Source organism: Symphodus melops (assembly GCF_947650265.1).
Source record: "Symphodus melops genome assembly, chromosome: 12".
Lineage (NCBI taxonomy): Eukaryota > Metazoa > Chordata > Actinopteri > Labriformes > Labridae > Symphodus > Symphodus melops.
In genome coordinates this window covers 20,987,662-21,003,306 of record NC_136702.1, presented here as the reverse complement: position 1 = coordinate 21,003,306, position 15,645 = coordinate 20,987,662, and the positions used below count along the sequence as shown (strand labels likewise).

At 40.3% G+C, this 15,645-nt stretch overlaps 1 protein-coding gene across 1 annotated transcript; it reads left to right on the top strand.

Moving 5' to 3' along the window:
- Positions 1–3,450, top strand: twist2. Its single transcript, XM_079358359.1, has 2 exons — positions 1–707; positions 3,031–3,450. Exon 1 carries the CDS (start codon positions 180–182, stop codon positions 672–674), a length of 495 nt encoding a protein of 164 aa, XP_079214485.1. The 5' UTR covers positions 1–179; the 3' UTR covers positions 675–707; positions 3,031–3,450.
- Positions 3,451–15,645: the final 12,195 nt, after the last annotated feature.

Below are 15,645 nucleotides of genomic sequence, written 5' to 3'. Positions count from 1 at the left end.
CTTCCTGCGTGAGGAGAAGCGTGCCAACCTCCAGTTTTGAACCCAGTTTGACTCGCAGAGAGCGAGACATCTTCAAATAATTCTCCTCATCTTAAGGATATCTACACATTTTGGTAACCACGGCTTCAAAGGTGGACAACGTTTTCTCCGCTCTATCCCTGCATTTCTTCAAGAAAGAAATGGAAGAGGGCTCTAGTTCTCCAGCCTCCCCTGTGGATAGTCTGGTGACCAGCGAGGAGGAGCTGGACAGGCAGCAGAAGAGCTTCGCGAGGAAGAGGAGACACAGTAAAAAGTCCTGTGAGGACAGCAGCGGCAGCAGCCCGGGTCCGGTGAAACGGGGGAAGAAACCGAGCCCGAGCAGCACTCAGTCTTACGAGGAGCTGCAGAACCAGCGCGTCCTGGCTAACGTCCGGGAGAGGCAACGGACTCAGTCTCTGAATGAGGCCTTCGCGTCTTTACGCAAAATTATCCCCACGCTGCCATCGGACAAACTGAGTAAGATACAGACGCTGAAGCTCGCCTCCAGATACATTGACTTTCTCTGTCAGGTGCTGCAGAGCGACGAGATGGACAACAAGATGTCCAGCTGCAGCTACGTCGCGCACGAAAGACTCAGTTATGCGTTCTCCGTGTGGAGGATGGAGGGTGCCTGGTCTATGTCAGCATCTCACTAGCACCAGGAGAGCTTCACTTAAAATGCCAAAGCGGTGGGTATCACATTCTGAAGCTTACATTATAACTGGCGCTGCGATTATGGATTCAAAATAGCAGAACTAGATGAAAGTGCAGGTTTGTTTATGACTGGATGAATTGGAAATAGCCTACATGCGTTCATTGGAAATTACAAACATTTTTAAGCCATTTATCTAGTGCAAGCTGACATCGATTTGTAAAGAAGAACAATAGTTTTTATTTCTAATTCATCATCCCATTGCTCGCTTTTACTCTGCAGAAGTATGGTGGTGTTTTGGTCACGTCTTTGACATGAAGGAGGAAACTCAGCCCCACATTTAGACACTCATAATGCACTGTAAATAACCTTTAATTAAGCTTTGACCACATGAGGAACATTTGAACAAAAAGTCCATGTGCCGAGCGCGCTGTTTACTGTAGGTGTGTGTGTGTGTGTGTGTGTGTGTGTGTGTGTGTGTGTGTGTGTGTGTGTGTGTGTGTCAGATTTCACACCGAGGCCGCAGCATCTCTCCATCTCCGGACTGTGAGTCTGCATCTGGACACAGCTGTGCGCGAGCAAGGCCTTGCTGGTCATCAATTTGATTTTAGAAACGTAGTGAATAATCCAGTCAAAAGCAAAGGCCTGAATTCAGCTCATAATGTGGAAAAAGAAACATTGTCTTTATTTTAAGAGAAAGGGATCAGGCGCAGGAAAGGAGGCGGATTAACACAATAATAGTTTTGGAACGTTTTCACACGTCAGGCCTTAAAAGAATATGGCTCGTTAACCAAAACTCATAAGTCTGTTCTATTTTTGATCAAGAAAACACTTGTGACTCTCACAGTTAGTGTTTTATTCAGTCGCTTTAACAACACTTCTTAACGAGTGGGGTAAGAAAAAAAACAGTACAGGGCTGCCGCTAAAACGCAGCTGTAATGCCACCATGGGTAATTTATATCCACAATAGAGAGCTTTCCTGTGCGCAGACCGCAGGAATGGGCAGCTCGGCTGGACATGAAAAAGTTGAAGCAAGCCCAAGACAATAAAAATGGAGGCCCATATTAACGAGCGGACAGGATTTGGTCACGTTATTTTTTAGATTCGTAGCACTTGGTTTGTTCGGGCTTTTGAGAGGAAATCAAGTGAGAGGTTCGCTCAGAGAGGTTTTGAATGCTGACAGCTGAAACACTCGTCCTTGGAGCTGTTGTTTTATGTCTTCCAGTGGCAATTTTAGATAACTAAAATCACGATTTGGCAAAATGGATGAAAAACAAAGTTTAACTTTGAAACCATGACCAAATAATTATTCTCGGAGTATCACACGTCATATTGAAGCCAATTTGATCGGCTTTTATGCATTTGGCACATTCTCATATGTCTTAGAATATCAAAATGTCCTACACCGATAATAATACAAATACAAACAAATTTCCTAAGAGACTTTAATATGATAGACTAAACAAAGTTACCAGTTCAAGAAGACAAATAAGCAGAGGAAAGGTTTTTCAGTTCTCGTGGGCCTGACTTGCATGTAGCCAAACGCGCTTTAGTGGGGCTTTAGTTGTTTACAATAAACCTTTGGGAGAGAAATAAGCTTCATTACAGCGACTTGTGTGAGCACAATTAAGTTGATGTTGTTGTTTCTCTCTTAATAATTCAGTATACTTGACCTCCACAAAATGTAGACCTAAGACTAACAAAGTTTTAAGTGCAGCTTTTTAAAACTGCATAGACGGTAATGAAACACGTCTTTCCTAATTACAAACAATAGTTATTAGAATTAATGAAAACACAAGCAACAAAAGCAATGACACAGGTGCTGTTCTTCATACGGCACAGGACTGTAACATTTTCTTTCTAAATTGTAACCTAAGTGACTCCATACTTTAATAATGAGTCTGGGCTTAATGCTGCTCTGAGGAATTAGATTGTTATTGTTTTAGGACCATATCCCCAGCCAAATGAAAACGCGTGAATTTACTCAGGTGCTCCAAAACGAAAGCTCAAGAAACTGTTTTTTTTTTTTTTAAGGATTTCACTGCAGCAGCTGCAGAATTACATTCACATAGGCTACACAATGTTCGTGCATTTTTTTCTCTCCATATGGTTTCACTCAACTCAGTGGCTAATAATTGATTCATTAATGACTTCCCACATGCTAAGTGAGCCAGTGAATGTTTAAAAAACATCTCATGTACCGACACAGATCTATATGCGTCATGCGTAAATCAATATCCGTCATGTATAATCTGTTTATCTGCTTGTGCCCACATTTTCTATAACGATGTTTATGTGCATCTCTCTCTCTCTCTCTCTCTCTCTCTCTCTCTCTCTCTCTCTCTCTCTCTCCATTACAGACTGTTTACTTCTACAAAGTATGAAGACCAAAGGAATTATTGGAGAACCCATCGACCTCAAAGGCATGGCGAAGAGACGTAATGTGACCCACAGCTACAAACTCTTAGGAAGTGTGGATGCAGATTATCTGCATCTGGCTGTCTGTGGCAGAGAGAAAGGGGGACAAGACACAGACCTGTAATGTACAAGGTGAACAGCTCGGCCAAAGCCAAACTTAAACAGAAGGAAATATATTTTGTTTTTTGGAAAATACTTTTAGCCAAAGTATAAATAAATATATATATTGAATGCATATTGTACAGACCTGTGTAAGTGCGCCTATAGCCTGTAAAGGGACCAATGCAATTTACAGACTTTTGCTGCATGGATCTATTTCACCGACCTTCTTTAGCAAGTCTCCGAACTCCGTCCAATGTACATTTTTGTTTATTTATTAAAGCACATATTTTTGAACGAAATTTTGTTGCCTTTTTAATTTTGCTAAGCAGTAGATTAAAGCCAGTAAAGCATGCACATCAACTGAGGTTTAATCAAATTAATTTAATAAGATCCACTGCAATCATGCAAGTTCCAATTCCATTCCAATCTAATAAGATGTTAATGAAAAGGCAATTATTTAGTCAGGTTTAAGAACAATATGGTTCTCTTGTTCTGGTTCCCTAGGTGCCTTAAAAGAAATACCCACAGCATTTTTTTCTTCTGGGTGTGAGAATTTGCCCCCCTTGTTTCCCCTCCTCTTGTTATGTATGGGATACAAAAAAACGATCATAAAAAATTACAGCTTCATTAACAGTGCAGGAAACTCGAGCCAGTTTCAAGCTCAGCCATGTAAAATTCTTGTCCACCTAAACGACGAGTAATCATTTCAAATGGCGATGCCTTCAGGCTCTTTAACGAGGAGGGAGCCTCAACAGACGCAGATAGGCTACGGGCTGTATCCCTCCGCCTGCAGCTATATAAAAAATAAAAAATCTAGGCCACTGAAGAAAAGCTTTTGAAGCTTTCCCTCTCACTCTTTAAACATTAAAAATGTTTACATCTCGTTTTCCCAGACGTGGTTAGATGCAATCTAAACACTGAATGGGGCACTTTGTTAAGGAGGGGCTACTGACTCCCTCTGTGCAGGTCTGTTGTTTGAATCGGCATGCTCAAGCTACACTTATGAACAGCTTTATCATCTCACCATCAGAAAAACAAACAGCACGCTTTTGCTTTCTTTGCAAAAAAAGAAAAAAAAAGTGTGGGACAATTTAGTTGGATGGAGACCAGAAAATGTCACACTTAAAAGACATTGAGACTTTCCTGGGAGGAACACTTAACAAAAAAAAAGCACAGATACACAGTTTTACACTTTGGTAGAACTCTTACTGTTTTACAATATTCATAGTGTTGCCTTATTTTCTCAAGGTCAGCTTGGTTAGAAACACCTGCGAGCTTCTTGTGGCTGTGGCTGTATTCATTGCATAGAGTCCAGGCTTTGTAATGCAGAATGCCTTAGTCATAGTAACATATTCTCATCTAGTTTTAAAGTGAAGCTAACAACAGGTATTGACTTGTTATTTCAATGTTATGTTCAGCAATCTCACTGCACAAGAAGACACTAAAGCCGAATAACATTTTTATTCAGAATATTTAAATTGAGTGATTTATCTGCCATCTAACTGTGCAACATGATCTCTGTGACTAATTTTGATACGCTGCTTAAGGAATGATGAAGCCCAACAGGGACAAATCAGGAGGTTAGAGTGAATTTACACAGGTGTGTGTTGGATACACACTGATTTACTCACAGCCCTGTTACTGTGCAGACAAATGAATAGACATACCATTTCTGTAATAAGACATAAAAATCTTTCATAAAAATATGTGAGAGGAGAGAAGTCTTGACTTTTGCCATGGTGGTCTCAGATGCCGCTGGACACAACTTCCTCCCCACACCGGTTTATCCATAGGAGCCCGTTTGATACCTGCTCATTATCCCGGGCCCTCACAGCTGAGCAGAGCACAATCACCCGGGGGCCACTTCTCCAGCGGTGCGAGAGATCCAGATGTTTCCCGTAAAATCAGACGGAAAAAGCTACAAAACTTTAATTTGCAGTAAAAAGGGAATAAAGTAAAGGTTTACACTCTGTGCGCCTCAAACGGTATTCTGTGTTTGTCTGGGTCAGTAAATCTGAAGGTTAGCTTGTATCACTTTGAAGGCTTGATGTCGGCATAACTGAACTTCCCTCCGTGTGTGTGTGCGTGTGTGTTTGCGTGTATGTGCGTGTGTGTGTGTGTGTGTGTGTGTGTGTGTGTGTGTGTGTGTGTGTGTGTGTGTGTGTGTGTGTGTGTGTGTGTGTGTGTGTGTGAAATAGAGAGAGAGATTGTGTTGGCAAAGCTAAAAGTCAGCTGTGCTCCTTCAATGAAGACAATAGAGCATTACTCAGACTTCAAAAAGACACATCAAGAAGGGATTCCTCTCAGGTCTGGTGAAACACTTTGTGAAAACTCTTGCATTCAGAGTTCATATTTTTCAATACCTCAATAGTTATTGACATTTGATGAAATAACAAATTCAAGCAGTGGACATCACATTTGTTAATATTTAAAAAAACAGGAAACAGTTTTTAAAAAATATATAAATTGCTATAACCTGTTTTGAAATTGAGTGAATAATCATCTTTATTCAACTATATAATTTTTTTAATTATTGTAACAGCTCGAAGTTGAACCTTTTGGACATTTCGCTAAACTAGGAGCTAAAGGACTAAAGGATGAACATAGTAAAAAAAATAGAGGATACTGTGATGCACCCAAAGTGCTTGAGTACCCTCTTTACTGCATTATCTATTAAGCTTTAAATCAACCGTGGAGTTTGGTTGTGCAGACATTTTGGTACTGACAGCTAAACTATAAACCAACAACCTCATGCATAACTAAACCACGCATTGAAGAAATATTGAAATTACTTTTGTAGGTGAGAGGAACCTGGCAGAGACTTCGTGGAGGTTTTGGTCTTCTTCGTCTTTATTCCGTCATTTCATCAGAGTTCAAAAGACTTTGATCCTGCACAGGAGGCCTCCGCCACATTCTCATCAGGCCTCAGGGCTGGTGCTTTGTTTCTCTGGAGAGGATGAGGACGAACATATAGAGAGCATTAGTCGCACAGAATAAATCAACCTGGTCGGATGATTCTAATCTATCCATCCAAGTTATAAACATCTTTACTTAGTCTAAAATGATTTCTCCAAAAGATATTGGCAAATAAAACCATGCAGCCTTTGAGAGGTACAGTATTTACATATCATGCCGACAATGTGATATTTTCTTTTGATGAGCACTGAGAGGCTGTCAAACTGAGCAGGAGGACAGCTTATCTTCCACACACCTGTTCAAGAATCCATATGAGAGCACAGCTTGACCTCTCTCTGATAACACTTAGAAACTCTACACGTGAGGAAGTGGGAAGTTGTGATACCACGCTGTGGAGGGCTTTAAAAAAAAAACTGTCTGCCTATGGAAGGACACAATCTGCTGTTCTCTCATAACCTGCAGCCTTCTGATGTCTCTGATGAGCCCTGCTTCATTAAATAACTGAATGCTACTGTAGAAGTAAAATTCCCCTTCTTCTCGAATGGCTCATCGGGGGTTTCTGCTGAAGCTGTGGGAGTAAAACTGGACAGGAAAATAGTTGTAAAAGTAGTCCTGCAAGGATTATGTGGGATGCTGACATACTCTTCCCGAGTGAAGCAGATAACTCATTCAGAAAAACAAACAAAAAAATACTTTTGTTTTATTGTGTTGTTTTATGTCTTCAAGCGGATGTTGCAAAGTGAACAGAGTCATGGTTGCCATGGTGTTTTTATATCTCTCTGTATGAGATCAGTGTCGTAAATCCATGAAGGACAATCATTCAAGCTGCTGGCATGCAGAGAGATTGAGCCAGTGAAATATGTGCAGATCCTGTAAATCCTCTGCAGAAATATGGAATGTAAATTCGGTGCATTTCATCACCGAATGTCAAAACATGAAAGTGTTTCTTTAAGTTTCAATTGATACTGGGTATGTGTTCGAACCATGAGGGAAAACTAAACCTAATAGGAGAAAAGAATAAATGCAAAGCTTAATTAGTACTGCAACTCAAACATAGGCAGTAAATTAGCAGGTTTAGGAGAAATGAACAACATTGTGTCTGTGCTGCATAAATCTAAAAAGTGTTTGTGAGGAACTTGGCCTTGCGCTCTGATTCTTATAGCATAGCTTCGCTTCTGGCATTGTCTGATGTCCATCTGGTCTCATCTTACACACACACACACACGAACACACACACACACGCACACACGCACACACGCACACACACACACACCTCTGGTTTTAACAAAACTATATGAAACCCTTCATTCTCTAGTCTATTTTTCAGGCCTCACCAGATGATGGGTCTTCGTCTGCTGGCATTATTTGGGAAGTTTAAATAGGACGTCGACTGGAAAGATGTTAGCAGCGATTATTACATCTCAGTGTCCACAGAGTTGGAAAATATCTAACTTTAGCCTTGGTGATGTTCGCCAAATTATAATTACAGCTTTCCTTTCTGGTTCAGTTGAAGGGCACGCTGGAAGATGTCATTGAAAATGTTCAAGGCATCACTGTTTACCATATCTATACACAAACAAAATACAGTCACACTAATTATATGTTGCTTCATCTCTCAAATACATGCTTCATCTATTGCTTCCGAAAAACTAAAAGTGGGTCAAGCCAGTTAAATAAAAAAAACATCTTCCTCAAAATTTCTTCCCTGAACCACCGAGAGAGCAGAGTTTTATGATAAAAATAAAAAGTGACCTCATCATGGCAGTGAGCCAATCATAGGCCAGGATTATGTTTTTCTTTCTTATTTACATCCCAGAGTCAGAAACAAGCTCGGTGTCCTTCTCACCTTCAGCTGTGAAACCTGATCAGTCTGCAGTGAGCCGAGCAGACGGGTGGGGGGCTCCTGGGTATGTTTGTGGGGTGACATGCCAGCCTTTCCCATCCTGCTTTGCTCTTCATTAGCAGCAGTGATGACCGCAGGGTCAGCAAAGATCAGGAGGTCACTCCAGTTCAGGAGCACAACTCTTACTTACTCACCCTTGTTTTCACTCTTACACTTCTGGGGAAAGAACTTGTTAGGCTGAACGAATGACTCTTGAACGAATGAACTTTTGTTACTTCCTTTCACTGAGAAAACAACAAAGATTGTCTTTTTGTTTAAAAAAAAAGAAAAAGAAAAGGTTTACCCAATCACGTTTAGAAAGAACATAACATAATAAGAACTCATAATAATCCTCCCAGAGATTGAAAGAATCATGTAGTGGACATCAGCAGACACAGTGTGCATCATTGTACCTGGACAGTTTGAGTGGATGTGCATCTTTTTAACAGTAGTTCTGCATGTTTGATGAATCCCCCTCGAGACAGGTTTACAAACAAAAGCCATGTCCAAACAACTGCAGGGATTTCATCCCAGATCGAAACATTCACTGGTGTTGCAACATGATGGAGAGCACAAAATCAAAGGACACAGAAGTTCCATCTATTCAATTCTATGTACTTTGATTGCTTGTTTAACCACTGTAGTTCTTTAAAATGTGGATCAGTTGGTTAAGTTGGTCGTCTCAAACCGAAAAAGGTTCGATTAATCAACCTGTGGTGTAAAAGCGCTTTGAGTAGGCAGAAACTAGAAGTGTAAAACAGACTCAAGCGCATTTCTTTCTTTTTGGACATACACTTTTAAATTAAAAAATACTTTTTAAACTTTTCTTGTAGAGCTCTATGGAATTAAGCCTCATCACATTTGAGAAACCACGTCCTCACATGAGGACCACATGATGGATTCATTTCATTTATATGCGTTGGGGTGTGAAGATCAGGAAAAAAAAAACCTTTGCAAGAAAAACTTTTATAAAAGACAGATGCATATAAAGAGAATACATTTCAATAAATCTATGATATGTATGGTTAAGCTCTACAAATAAATGTTATTATGAAAACTTTGGGTAAGATGGAAATTTAGTGCCAATGTCTCCCTTATCTTTAAGTTAAGCATCATTATGATTTAAGGCAACTGTTTAAAATCAATGATCTATCAATCTGTCTTTGTATATCACCAATTTAACCCAGATATTCTCTCAAGGCACTAAACAAAGGTCCAGACCGTCTTCTCTACTATACCCAACATGAATCCACCATGAGCAGAATATTTGGCGACACACGCTCGAGCAGAACCAGAATCATGTTGATCAACCATCTGCTGCGACTGTGTTGGGCAATCAAAGCGCCGTTTTTCATTTTATCTTGTCTTTCATTTTGAAGACAAAGCAAAAGATAAGTTGGTCGTTAATGAATTGGACCAAGCTGACAGTGACCCAGTGTCATTGTTATTTTTGCAACAGCTCTTCATACGACCTTTTATGGTCCAAGCACACTGCACACCAGACTAAACACATACAGTAGCAAGGCAAGCAAACGCTGCACAGCTTTTTAAATACACAACGAAAATCCAAAATCCAAACTCGCCTTGTGCAGGAGCTTCAGATGGAAAGAACAGCAAACGTTCACAGAGTCTCTCCAGTGTCTCTCCTTTGTTGTAAAGATGGGCCTAGAATAAAATAAATTAAAGGAAACCAAGGATTCAATACTGAATGAAATCAAAATGTTGTCACATACAGAAGAACCAGCTCATGTCAAGACCTAGCCAAACAATTTCTAAGTCCTACAAGTGGCATGAATTTGACATTTCAGAATCACCTCTATGACCCCCTCGATGTGTTTGATGCAGATATTTTACAAACCACGTTTCTAAGCTGATGATCTAAAACTGATTCTAATGACTCTCATCTGTAATTAGGTTCCTGTTTGTCATCTTAGCAGCTGGCCAAAGCCTCATTGCCATTTTGAGTCAGTCAAACCTGCAATTAAAAAGTGTGGTGATGAGCACGCAGCTGGAAGGATGAGGCCTCTTTTTACGTATAGCGGTGGCCGGGTAATGACAGAGCAAACTGACAACGGCCGACTCTGCAAGAGGATGAGCGCGGCAAGAGAGCCGCCACACACCAGAATGTCACTGCGGGGAAAATATAAAAGGGGTTTTCCCAGATTGCCATCCTTGCTGTCATTTCAGTCCTTTGTTGTGGAGAAGAGGCAGCCATCTTGTTGGCTGAGGGGGGGGGGAAGTTCAACAAGCAGGGCTCCACCCCTCTTCTGACCCGACCTCACTGAGGGGTCACAGGGGTTGTGTGTCACTATACACAGCAGAGATGACAAACGTGTCGACACCTTTGGTGAGCTAAAGGTGAGACGGGCAGTCTGCGTGTCAGGAGCGCGGTCGTTAGAGTGTCCCCAGCCACTGAGGAACCATGAAGGGGTCGCATTCCCAGCTTTAACGTCATTCTTTTTCTTCTTCTGGGAGCCTTCACAGCTCTTTTCAGCATCTGCGTGATGGTAAATATTGTCCCTGATGTCAGTGTTTAACTTTATACCAGAGATGTTCTCCTATGTTTGGCTTTGTCGCTGCATAGTGTCTCAAACCTCCATGATTTACAGAGATTGTGACGTGCCTACAAAACCGAAGGCCAACGTCAGTATTTACACTGTTACTCTCTAAATTGAGAGTTTGACAGGAAAGCAAAGGAATGTGTTTATTTGAGGGGAGGTGAGGCAGGATTGGCTTTGTTTGCCTTTGGTCTGTTGTCTTAGCGTTAGTTCCACCACCAACAGGGATTCACTGCTATTTATTTGGACACTGGCTCAGACCTTTGACATCTCCAAATGGGTGGCTAATCCCAGTCACAGCTACTGTGGGGCCCTTGACTCCATTCCAGCAATGCTGCCTCCCTCTGGACTTAATGGAGAACTCCTACAATTAAACACATCAAGTCTAAAGAAGTATTTCTGCACAGAGAGGCATTTTGTAGATCCAGAGGCTGCATCCCAGTGTGAGGAAACGTCCTGAAGTTGTGGCTAAAGACATAACATCTGGTGTTAGAATGGCGTTAGCTTACCAGAACTTCAAAGCCAGCTCATAAATGCACACATTTTTTTCTGTTTTTATGAAGTTACAGTATATTATTTTTTATTATTTTATTATTCTTATTATTATTTTATTATTTATTATTATTTTATTTTTTCCAACTGGATTTGGATGTTCAATCAAAGTCTCCTGTTTCAATTTGAAGTGCACAACACACACTTGTACGTTTTCCATATGCAGACCTTCTGAACAATTCAAATCACGTCCCTATTATTTTTAAGAATGCATAATAAAGTTTACACCCATGTATTCAGGTCAGTGTTACGTTTTGCAACAGAAAAACAAGTAGCAGTCAAGAATAGGGGACCTGAAAGTGACTGATTTGTTGCTTCTACATTCAGTGTTTAAAACACTTGTAATGAGTGGTTTGGAGGAGACGGATCCCTTAACAGTAATTTAGCTCCCAGTAAAACCCATTTGAATGAAAAATAAATAAATCTTTAGCTTAAACAACTCATCCATTATCTACTGTTCTTCCTGTTCGGGGTTGCAGGGGCGCTGAGAGGCGGGGTACACACAGGACTGGTCACCAGTTAATCACAGGGCTGACAACCAGCCACTCTCGCATTCACACCTCTAAGCAATTTAGAGTCACTAAATAACTTAATGAGAAATGTCTTTAGACTCTTTAGGAAGCTGGAGTACCGGGGGAGAACCCACACATGCACAGGGGAGAAACTCCACAAAGAGTCTCCTGTCCAATGAACCTGGATGTCCTTTCTGCGAGATAACAGCGCTAACCACTGCATCACTACCAAACGTTTTATCCACAGCCCCCAATTCAAAACCAGCAACTAACATTCTCAACATAATGAACAGACACTGAAGTTTTCCAAAACAATACTTTATATTGTAGATGTCAAAGACAACATGTTAGAGCAACGGTTCCCCAGAAAAATGAACTATTTCTGTAACAATGGTGGAACAAGTCAAAAACATAACCAAGAATAATAATAAAAAAAAAAGAATATGCATTTTATACATATATGTAAACCTAGAACTGTTTGATTTGAACCACAGTGGTCATAGCATTAACTGGCTTTTTTTAAAAAGTGGAATGGACAACTGTAGCAACGACCGGGCGTCTGGATGGAGCCCTTTGATAAGTCCAGATGTGACAGTGAAGAAAAACGTCTTCCAAACAGTCCACGAGGTCACATCTTGCCTGGTCTAAAGAGAAAAGTTTGTCCATTCTGTTGTCGCAGTTTACGAAGCATCCACCTAAAACAACCTTTCTACCGAAATACATAAAATATATTGTCTGTGTTACAAGCGCTAGATAGGTTTTTCACATCACTGTAAAAATGGAACCTACAGGTCGAAGAACAACATAAAAGCCCCCAGCAGAGACAAAAAAAGCAGAAAAAGAGTGAAGACAGTTTGGATAGATTAAAAATAAGTAATTTCCTTCAGTGCTTGATCCCTTGTGCTGTTTGTGGTATGGGACAGACAGACAGATAGACAGACAGGTAGGCAGGACATGCGGACACACGGTACATGCAGAAAGAAAAGAGGAATGGAGTTGAGTCAGACCAGGCCACCTACATAAACAGACAACTCTCGGACCTGGCTCAAACAAAGAGATATGCCCTCTGCTAATAAATGGAAATTATAACTTAATGGAATTTTTTTTTTGTTACTGGACATTGTATTAAGACTAACAGTGAAGACAGACAGCCAGAGGATTCAGACAGTGCTATTGTTGGCTGCTCTTGAGAAACCAAAGCAGTCAGAAGTTGAAACCCCATGACTGGCACGGCTGTGCAAAGGGTTCTGGGAATGTTCTGGGCTCGGTTACTGAAAAGCATCTCATTTAGTGTGTTTACATGCACAGAAAATGTCAGCATATCCAAGTAAAGGTAAGAGTCAGGATAGCCTGACTGTACAGCATACACGTTCATATTCCAACCGCAAATGCTTTTGTATGCCTGGAAACAAATCTTTTGAAAAGCACAGAACATACAGGAGAACATGCCCATTCTGTAGGTGTGTGATAAAATGGGAATGTGGGGAAAAATACCAAATGACCACATAGCTGACCAAATTCAATAAGACCAAATATTTTATGCTAAACATTGCCCTTTTATCAAAAGTTAGACCTTCACTATCTCTCTAACGCTAATGTTATATCTTTTACTGCACCAAATTCACCCCTCCATTCTTCCTGTGAATCTGTAATGTGGCAGGTGATCCAAGCATGAACTCTCTGGTCATGAGTAAAAACAATCTAAAATAATGTAAAGAAAGATCCAGGGACATGTGAGCTTCAGCAGTATCACTCTGCAAGAGACTGCCAGATAATACAGTATAACTCCAGGAATTTGGGCTTTGTGTTGATTTTGGCGCCCCCTGTGGACAAAGTGGTCCCTTTTATAAATGGAAATTGTTGATCAGTGGTCATTTTTTTTAAACAATAAGTCTGTTCCTGGTCTTGCTGACACCTACCCTGCGACAGCAGTTTCAGGCATTAAAAAAACAACTATAAAGAAAGTTGTTGATGACAGATGAGGTCCGTTTCAAAAGCACCTAGAAACTCCTCACAGGAGCTGTAGGTCAAAAATAAATAAAGCAGTTTAAAAATTTGATTGAGATTGTCAGCGTATGACACTGTAATCTTTTTTTTCTTTTCACATGAAATAGAAATGCCCTTAATGTCACTCATGCCAGATAAGTGTTAATGACCCTGTGTGTTGATACCCGTGTCCTCCTGGATACACGGCAGTCTCTCTAAAAACAGGCCACCACGCTTAGTTGATGACGGATATTACAAATGTGAGCTGGATTTATTTGAAGGAATGTTGATTTTAATTAAAACTAAGAACATTTGGCTAGATAAGGAAATAAGTGATGATCCTGTGAAATCACGAGCAGGGCCAATAAGAGTGATTTAATATAGGGCAATGGTTCTATTCAAATCTACCCCTCCCCTTTTAGTTGTTTTAGGAGAATGAACTTGCAAACCCTGTAAGGAAAAACAATGGGTCTTCTGCTTTGGTTGTGTCTGCAATTTGTGATATCCAGTCTTTGAATTTGACCCTTACATCTCTTAAAGTTTTAAATGTGTTTGCCTAAATCATTTTTTTTTCTCAAAAAAATACAAACTCTGGAATGTAAAAAATGCACACATGAATAAATGATTCTGAGCGGAGGACAATGGCACACCTACAGTAACAGTGTTATGACACTAACAGGGATAAAATCCTAAAGCCAGCCATCAGTGTTGAAGATAAAAAGACAGTCATTGAAATGCTACTCTACACGTAACAATCTCGAACCAAGAACAGCGTAGGGTGCCTTCAGTGACACCCTGACAAGTGACGACTGTATGTAAGACCGATGAAAAGTATCAATATCAACTTCAAAAGCAAGACCATATTTCATTATGTATAGATATATATATATATATATAATATAATATACTTATTTCTTTTCATATATAAATCTACTATGAACATACAGTAAATACACAATTGTCCATCAATATACAAAGTAAAAACATTTTCATCCCAACCCTGCGACAATAACTTTGAACCCAGAAATCAAAGGGACGTATTGTTGACTAAAAACTGAATTAGAGCCCTCACTGGTGTGAAGTATGTCAGCTCTACAATGTAACAGAAGAGGGAATGTGAAGAAAACAACACATTTTAAATGTACAAATAGAAGTCCCCGGAGTCCACAGACACAGCGACAGAATGAGAGAAAAAAGGAATGAACAAGAGTTTTCATTGACAAATGTGTGGCAGGAATACTCTGGAGACTGTCCTATATACAGTAAACGACAGTAAACATCCTCACACTCTGCTTGCTGTTTACTGATAAAACACACAATACATTTTAAGATGGACAAAATGCGGGAGAAGGTAGTTGCCCAGGGGCAAATCTCAAGTTTGAAGGATGGTCTCAGACAGGAGGTGAAAATCAGCATATCGTGACTGTTCTGACATGTGTGCTCATATCCAAATAAAAAAAACAAAAAAACAACTCGGCTGGTAGTTAGTGTATTGTTTGTGAGTAAATGTAACAAAACAAATGTTACTTTACGTTAAGTCCTCTTAAATATCACAATTTTTATGACTGATTTGAAGAGGATTCAGACTCGTAATGTCGGTACAATATCTGAGCTACATATGCTATTAAAGCTTGCAAGGATAATCAGACACGTCGTTATTCCAACAACAGCATGACTTTGTGAGGAACACATTATGATTAAAAATGAACAATAACTATAAAGATATGAGTATACTCTTGAACATTTATAAAGGGCAGCTTGTGCTCCACTGTTTGTGCAACAGATGTGCGCACACCTGCCCCGCAGCACCTTACATTTGGGCAGCAGATGTGCTTAACAAGAGGCTAAAGATGTTAAAACAGCTGCGAGTGGCTGTGCGGCCTTGGAACACCCCTCTGGAAAATCCCAGGTGGTATGGTCATCGTTACCACAGAGACACAGTTGTCCTTAAGAGAGGGCTGGTTCAACAAATTGGCCCATATGTGGTTAATTTCTGTCTATGCCTCGTTACTCTGCAAAACAAGATACTGATTCACAGAGAGAAATTCA